The sequence below is a fragment of the Solanum stenotomum genome, chromosome 12 (assembly GCF_019186545.1).
Source record: "Solanum stenotomum isolate F172 chromosome 12, ASM1918654v1, whole genome shotgun sequence".
NCBI classification, from domain to species: Eukaryota; Viridiplantae; Streptophyta; class Magnoliopsida; order Solanales; family Solanaceae; genus Solanum; species Solanum stenotomum.
Window position 1 is genome coordinate 49,228,043 of NC_064293.1, and position 8,378 is coordinate 49,236,420.

At 33.6% G+C, this 8,378-nt stretch overlaps 1 protein-coding gene across 3 annotated transcripts; it reads left to right on the forward strand.

Moving 5' to 3' along the window:
- Positions 1 to 823: 823 nt before the first annotated feature.
- LOC125847556 (shaggy-related protein kinase epsilon) lies at positions 824 to 7,600 on the forward strand. 3 transcript variants are annotated; one of them, XM_049527173.1, is made up of 13 exons: positions 824 to 999; positions 1,475 to 1,677; positions 1,777 to 1,869; positions 3,845 to 3,904; positions 4,005 to 4,277; positions 5,282 to 5,353; positions 5,426 to 5,482; positions 6,205 to 6,345; positions 6,445 to 6,495; positions 6,579 to 6,674; positions 6,781 to 6,864; positions 7,046 to 7,148; positions 7,254 to 7,600. In XM_049527173.1, the coding sequence occupies exons 2-13, from the start codon at positions 1,558 to 1,560 to the stop codon at positions 7,334 to 7,336; spliced, it is 1,233 nt and encodes a 410-aa protein (XP_049383130.1). In that variant the 5' UTR covers positions 824 to 999; positions 1,475 to 1,557; the 3' UTR covers positions 7,337 to 7,600. The 3 variants fall into 3 exon arrangements, with proteins under 3 accessions (XP_049383130.1, XP_049383131.1, XP_049383132.1); XM_049527174.1 differs by having other exon boundaries at positions 834 to 999; positions 1,554 to 1,677; XM_049527175.1 differs by having other exon boundaries at positions 834 to 999; positions 1,572 to 1,677.
- Positions 7,601 to 8,378: the final 778 nt, after the last annotated feature.

An 8,378-nucleotide genomic window follows, 5' to 3' on the forward strand; every position in this document is an offset into this window, starting at 1 on the left:
TGCTCAAATACGAAAACATACCCAAGATGCACAAAAAAGAGATATGTTCGACCAAGAGGCAACGATTGAAGATGTAAAAGATTACTATTAACAAATAACAATAGTAACAAAATATACAAAAATTATGTATTTATTGTTATTATTAATTAATTTTTTCTTAATAATTTGTCGCTAATCTCTTACTCATTATTATCCACATATTTTTGAAATTTTATCATTGATGTAATTATAATTAACCATAGTAGAGAATTAAACTTATAGTTACTTCTTATTTTTTAATTTGTTTAATTCACTTTAATTTGAATTAACCATGTTTTAATATTAACTTTGTAAGATTGTCTTCAATTCTTTGAGATGTTTTATTAAACTAATGAGAATGTTAAAATAAATTCAAGTTAAAATTTAAAAATAACTTAGAAGGTATTTTTACTTCAGATTATTCACAAAAAATAAAAAATAACTTCAATTTATGTTTATGTCCAAGTAAACTACAAAATTCAAATATCATTTTCCACTTTAAAAATAAAAACTTAAGTTTTTCAAATTTTAGATGAAGGCCATTAAATTTTGATCAGTAAAATTATCCACACCTTCCTTTTTTGAAGTAAAATAAAAAACTCCTACATCCGCTTACGTGTAGTTGTAGAGCACACAGATTCTTCGCTAGGAACAGAATTAACACTGTACCAGTCAACATAATGACGTAAGCCTACCAAATACCAACCAAAAGCTTACACGTGGAAATCTCGGACACCCAATACTCCAATCAACGAAAATGGATAAAATTAGTTGGGATCCGCCAACTCCATCAAAATTCAGAGAGCATCCAAAGTGAGAAAAAGGTAAGAAGAGTAGTATCGCAGAAGTCTATAACCAAGAACCTGAAAACTTGGCCATACGCCATTTTCACTTCCACTTTATTTCTTCCGCGCCTAGGGTTTTGCTGTTTCACTCACAATTTTCCGTCGCCAATGCGAGCAATTCACTTCACCGCCGCAGGTACTCTTTCGGTTGATGCCATAATCATAAATATGTTTGCGTCAACAAGTGAAAAATTGATCTCATGCTTCCTGTGAAGGTTCTTAATGTTAAAAAGATGGCTGCAATTTTGTCGAAAGCTATGTTTTCTTCCAATTAGAAAATTTCGGAGGCTGCTATAGAAGTTTTTTTAGGCGTCTAGGAGTTACTTTGAACAATGGTAGACAGTTAGAAAGCTAATTTTGGTCTCTTCTAGAGACTCACTTGACTAATTTGAGTACTTAATCAATATATGAACTAAATGACCGCGTTTCAGGATGAACATAATTTTTAGGTCATTAAAGTGAATGGGGTCTGCTTGGGTCAATAAAGGTCATTGTTATATGAATGTCTACATAGTGCTATTTCTGGATTCTGTGATCTACTCTGATACAACACTGAATGTTAGTACGGCATCACTGGCGTCCTGTCTAATTTATGTATCTTTATGATTCAGGTTTTGAGAAGCTGATAATCTGTCATTTTTAAGTCGTAACCATTTATCAGTACTATAAGGAAGATTGTTTGTAATTCAGTGATATGGCTTCTGGCAGTATTATGTCTTCATCAGCTGGCAAACCTATTACTGATGCTATGCTTATTGACAACCTACCTAAAGAAATAAATGAAATGAAGATCAATGATGACAAAGAAGGAAAGGTTGTTCTTGGAAATAGGATGCATACTCTTTATATGATTTCTTTTTTCCCTTGTCTATACTTAGTTATCTTTGCAAGTCTCACTGTGATAGCCTGATAGGAAATGGAAGCAACTGTTGTGGATGGAAATGGAACTGAAACAGGTCACATCATTGTGACAACTATTGGGGGAAAAAATGGTCAGCCAAAGCAGGTGACGTCTTTAATCATTTGATTCAACCTCGAAAATGTTATTTTACACTTGTAGCTTATTTTTATCGTTGTGTCTGTACCAAAGTACTAACATATCCAACGGATAAGAATTTTTCATGTTGTGAGATTAATGGCATTGATCTCGTGGGTTTCATGAATAAATCCCTTTGCTTTAGTTTCGTTTTGGTTCTGAAATCAGTAAATAAAACTCAATCTATACTAGGGCTGGTAATTGATCTATGGATCTGATGAGTAAATCTTTTCTCAATCAGTTTTGTTTTGGGCTTTGGATATCAGAAAGTCAGATTACCCTGATTTTCGTATTATCTTTCTTTCACTTGTGATGTAACATAGACAATTGAAAGAAAGATCTGTTCTCAGATTTTACCTCATGGCATTGCTTTATCCTCCTTTATTAATTTAGGTATATGTTTTGTACAAGAATACCAAGTATTTTGCCTCTTTTAATTTTTTTTATCCTTTTAAATTTTTGAAACCAAAAATAATAATAAGTCAAGAAACAATCGTACATTCCTACTGTCTGATAAGAGATGTTAGCTATCTTTCTAAACTAAAAGTAACTTTTGGCTAAAATGGTTCGGGACATCTTTGTAGTTACTTCTTTTTCTTCAATTTCTTTTGACTTGCCAGGTACTGGTAATCGAGAAATTTTATTTTGTGTTTCACATCACTTCCATATGTTCTGTGAGGAGCTTTAATTGCTTAACAAGTGACTTGTTTTACCATTTCTTTAGTTGAAGAAAGAATCAATAAAGGTAATTTAAAAGTTTCCAAAGTAAGGCATTCTACTAGGACCCAAAAAATCAATGATATGCATACCCCTAGGCGTGAATACTGAATAACACATGCTTTTCTCTTTTTCATGGCTGAGATGGAGTTGTATTACTGTTCAACCTTACTAAAAGATGCTTATGGTTGATGGTGCTTTGTATGAACTTACATGGCTTTTCTACTTATGCTTGTATATTTTCCATTGCATAATTTTGTTTCCCTTTTCTCTGATTAGGCTTGGGATTATCCAAAATTCAATTTGTATGTTTTTTTTTCTTCTAATAAATTCATTAAATAAATAGGACTATTTTTTTTTTTGAAACTGGTAACTTAAATAAATAGGACTATAGTACTGTGAAAAGCCTTGTATGAAATAAATCTGCTGTATCATAACTCAGAATAACTTCAATAAATTTTGCTTTGTTCCAGTGCTTAATTTGGAAAGTTTTGCATTGCTTTTTCTGTTTCAATCTTTAATTAAACAAATGTAACCACAAGTCTACGTGTCAAGCAATTAAGGCGTCTCACATGACTTATGTTTGTTATGTGAGACATAAAATCAAGCTTCTCGCTGTAATCTAACAATCTCTTTTCTTTGTCCTCTCCAAAAAGGTAGCGAGCATTATATATCAACTCCATATTTTCAGGAAAGTTTTAATGACATGAAGTTAGTTAATCTTCTCATACCATATTGACTTGGTGCTTTCCAGATATACAAAAGGTCTTATTTCCCTGAAAAACTATTCATTTCCCAAACCTATATTCTAAACTTTCCTGAATTTTAGAAATTACAAAATATTGTTCCCTGTAAAGTTCAGAAATTGGACCTACGATGGGCGTCTAATGACAGGGAATACTTTGCTTGACTTTAACTTGATAATATCATTAAAGAGTCCGCGAACACTTTGGTATCGGTCTTATTTAGGATGTAGCTTATAATAGTTAGGGATGACTGAGGTTACATGGTCCTACACAACATAATGTAGTATTTCTAGCTTGGGTTGATAATTGAAATGTTCTTCTTTATCATGTCTTCGAGACTGGCATTGTTTGAGTGAATAACCCATCCATACTTCACCCCACAATTAAGTAAATCTCAACTGAGCAAGTTCTTCTAAATTTATGTGTTGATTGTGGGTCTTTGTGTTAAAAGCTTTTTTGCTAATGTTTTCTTTGACATTCAGACCATAAGTTACATGGCGGAGCGAGTTGTTGGACAGGGGTCCTTTGGAATTGTGTTCCAGGTATAAGTTGTTAATATGTCACAGATGGTCACTGCCATAATCAAGAATGCTTACCTCCATCACTAAATCAATTGTCACTGATTTCAAAGCTAAATTGCAGGCCAAATGCCTTGAAACCGGAGAAACTGTGGCAATAAAAAAGGTCTTGCAGGACAAGAGATACAAGAATCGAGAATTGCAGACTATGCGACTTCTTGATCATCCTAGTATTGTTTCACTGAAACACTGCTTCTTTTCGACCACAGAAAAGGATGAGCTCTATCTAAATTTGGTTCTCGAATTTGTACCTGAAACTGTCTACCGTGTGTTAAGACATTACAGCAAAGCAAACCAACGGATGCCTATGATATATGTCAAACTGTACACATATCAGGTATTCCATTTGAGTACATGTGCAAGTTCCTCTCATTGTACATAGAAACAAATGAGCATAGGAGGATTGCATGGATGTTTCCTATAATTTAACAAAACTGAATGGACCTGGCCCTATAGCTTAAGATGATTGTGACTTCTGCTCGAGTGTGCCACAAGTTGTCATGGAAACCTCCTTTGCCTTTAATCCCCTTCATTGTCGTCAAATTGTTACGGTGTATGTAAAAATTGTAAATGTTGTATCCTGTGTCAAAATATTATGTCAATGCCAGCCTCTTCGATGTCAACCCTAGTACACATTTTCAAGTTATAAGGCACCAAATCCTTATGCATAAATAACGAGAAATAATATAGTAGGTTATCTTTGACCAGGGAGCCAATAACGCTATCCAATTAGTGTTCTTTTCTATTTTCAGAAACATTGTAGTATTTATCTCATTGTCAAAATGGAGAAGAAATAAATGAGAAAGGTATTTCAGTAAAATAATCTTCAAAATTAATGACTTGTTCTCAGTTATCAGATTGGAGATGTATCTTTATTTATTTTTAAATGAAAGGAAGATTCATTTAGTTTCGGCTAAACCACATATGGAGGAGGTTTGACTAATTCACCTTCTATATCATTTTTCCATATACCGGTTTAATGTGATATTAATTGTTTTTTTGATGTTGCCTACTTCCCTTTGCAATCCTTTTGTCTTACAGGCAACCCTAAATTTAGGTTGTGGCCTAAACCGTTGACCTCATGTGCAGTGGTAAAGGTTCTTCCATAGTTGTAATATCTTAAAATAATAAGTTCTCTGTTGTAGTAATAACTGTTAAAGATGATTATAGTTAGTGCTGTTGCGCTTATCTGTCCCTGAGTAAACATTGCATCATTTGTTTGTAGCGATTATGATGTAGTAACTGTTGTTACTGTTTATGGCTAGTAGCAAAACCTCTTCTTTATACCCACCTTAACATATCTTTGTTGCGGTATATTTGATTGATGATGTACCTGTACAGATATTTAGAGCTTTGGCTTACATACATGGGATAGGAGTCTGCCACAGGGACATCAAACCTCAGAATTTACTGGTTTGTACTTGAAGCTTAAACTCAATCAACTAAAAACATTGTGATATTGACTAATGCAATTTGCTATGGCAGGTCAACCCCCACACACATCAGCTTAAGCTTTGTGATTTTGGGAGTGCAAAAGTCCTGGTAAGTTTTTTGATAGCTTGCAAAAGTCCTGTTATTACTTCTCAAGTCTGAAACCTAAGTTCAACTTTCTCTTTCTGCTTCTTGCCGCTACAATGTTTAGGAATAGACGTGATCGTTTGATTGTGACTTGTTTGGAAAATTGGAAACAAATATTCTATTTATTCATTTTTCTACGCCTGTGAAACACTACAACTTGTCATGATATAACTGTAAGTAGTTGATGACGTCTATCACTTGTAGTTGTGCCTGCAGAAGAGGATTTCTTAAAATGAGTTTAACTGGATGCTAAAGACAGTTGCGTTATATTTTGTTTGATAATTCAGGAAACATGTATTATCATAAGTATGTCACATTTATAATATGTTAGTACAAGAATTAGATGAAGTTGTATGATATCTTATTATGTCCATCCTCAGAATTCAAGAAATGGAAGTGTTCCAGGATATTATATGATGTTCCAGCATATTATATGATCTCTTCTTTTTAGTTTTATGTGGCTAAAGATGTTCTTATGAATTAGATATTTTGCTTGTTGGGATTTATCAAATCAAAAGACCTGATGAAGAAGTACCTTTCATAGCTCAACAATATGAAAGTACTTTGATTCCTTTTCTTGACTTTATTCATCTTCCATGTGTGATTTGTGGGTGGAAAGACTGTCTTAGTCTTATCTAGTGATCTTATTTACATAGTTCATCCTCATATTTTGGCCATACTAACAGGTCAAAGGCGAGCCAAACATTTCATATATCTGTTCACGTTATTATCGTGCGCCCGAACTAATATTTGGAGCAACTGAGTACACCAATGCAATTGACATTTGGTCTGTGGGTTGTGTCCTAGCTGAACTGCTTCTTGGTCAGGTTGTATTTCTTGTGGAGTTCAATTCCTTTATTGAGAAAAAAAAAATACCGTAATAATTGATTGTTTCACGCTAATCTTTTCTCTTCCAAAACTTGTAGGCCCTCTTTCCTGGTGAGAGTGGTGTAGATCAGCTCGTCGAAATAATCAAGGTATCCATCTAGTTGATTCAATGATGATTCAAATTGGTGATCTTTGGTTTGCACAATTCAATAAATCAAAATGTCCTCTTTAGGTTCTTGGAACACCAACGCGTGAAGAAATCAAGTGTATGAATCCAAATTACACCGAGTTCAAGTTCCCGCAAATCAAAGCTCACCCCTGGCACAAGGTAAGAATCTTGAGCTATGTTCCTCTATAGAAGATACATTTTCTGATGCATTGCATGGCATGTATTCACATCAAGAAACTCATGGCCGCAACCCTGCATTGTACAGATTTTTCACAAACGGATGCCTCCTGAAGCTGTAGATCTTGTGATAAGGCTTCTCCAGTATTCTCCAAATCTGAGGTGCACCGCGGTGAGTGTATCAAGTTCTCTCCCTATTTTTTTTCCTTATCGTCCAGTTCAAACACATTGGTGAGAGCAAAAGAAAGTAGTACTTGTTGAAAATTCCATATCATATTTTAGGCAGTACACATTTGTGTGGGGAAACTTTAGTATATTATGCTTTTATGTGATCTAATAGATTCATTTTGCAGTTGGAAGCTCTTGCTCACGCTTTCTTTGATGAGCTCCGTGACCCTAATGCTCGTCTTCCTAATGGTCGTCCATTGCCATCTCTCTTCAACTTCAGGCCTCAAGGTTGAATTATTATCTTCTCCTCCAGTTATATGAATCGACTCCCCCACCCCCTCATATTCATATGGAGTAGTTGTTTTTCTTATTATGAGATAATATCATTTGCAGAGCTGAAAGGAGCGTCTTCAGAACTCTTAAACAAACTGTTACCAGAACATGCTAAAAAGCAATGTCCCTTACTTGGGTTCTAGTCTGTAAGAATTTGTTTATCTTTTGTAAACTTGATCCTATTTATTATCACTGTCCAGAGAATTAGGAAAACCTTTTGACATCTCCATTAATCCATTATATATCACTTTTAGTCAATTATGTAATCAGCTGATTCCCCCCTCTGTACTCTACTAAATTATTTGTAAATAGTAATGTATAATAGAATTTACCTTATTCGTTATCGATAATTTTATTTTTGTATACTCAGCTTAGTTTGCAATCTTACTGCATTTTGGTTGAAGCTATTACTCTCATTCGCGTTAATACTTTGGAGTTTGGTCATGTAAATTTAACCTAATTGATTCTACATTCCAACTAAAGTCATCATCTGGTCATATGTAACTTAAATATATTAGCATAAATGTTCTCACACCATTTAATTATATTAATGTACAAATAATCATTCAATATATCTAGTTCTATTTTTTCTTTATGTTAATCTGGCAGTTAAATAATTATTTATATTTTCTTAATAAACTAATATATTACACAAATAAAATTATGTTAATCAAAGCTACGCCATCTTCTTACTATATGGAAGCTTAATTGTCCAAACAAAATAAACTTCTTTGATTTGCAAATGAGAAGATCTACAACCCTAAAAGATCTATTATTATTAAATGGAATAATTTCCTAATAAATGGTACAAACTACATACTTAACATTGATGGTGTTTTTTTGGAAAGATTAAAATACTGAAGGAATAAGAGATGTTTTTATAGACTATCATGGTAATCTTTTATAATTATGACAACATTTATGCAAATTTTCTACTCTAGCGGGAATCCAAGCCCTGCAGAAGGACTGAAAATGGGTAAAGATAGATGTATGGACGTTATTAACTCATTACAAAATGAAAATGAAACTTCCCACACGTTAATTCTTGCTTGCTAATGGTTTAATGCGTATGGTACAAGTCAGGCATAACTTCAAACAAGAAAACAAATTGGCTCACCTTTCGATAACAAGAGCTATTAAGAGAATTTTTTTCGACACTATCCTTAGTATGAAATAACTACATAA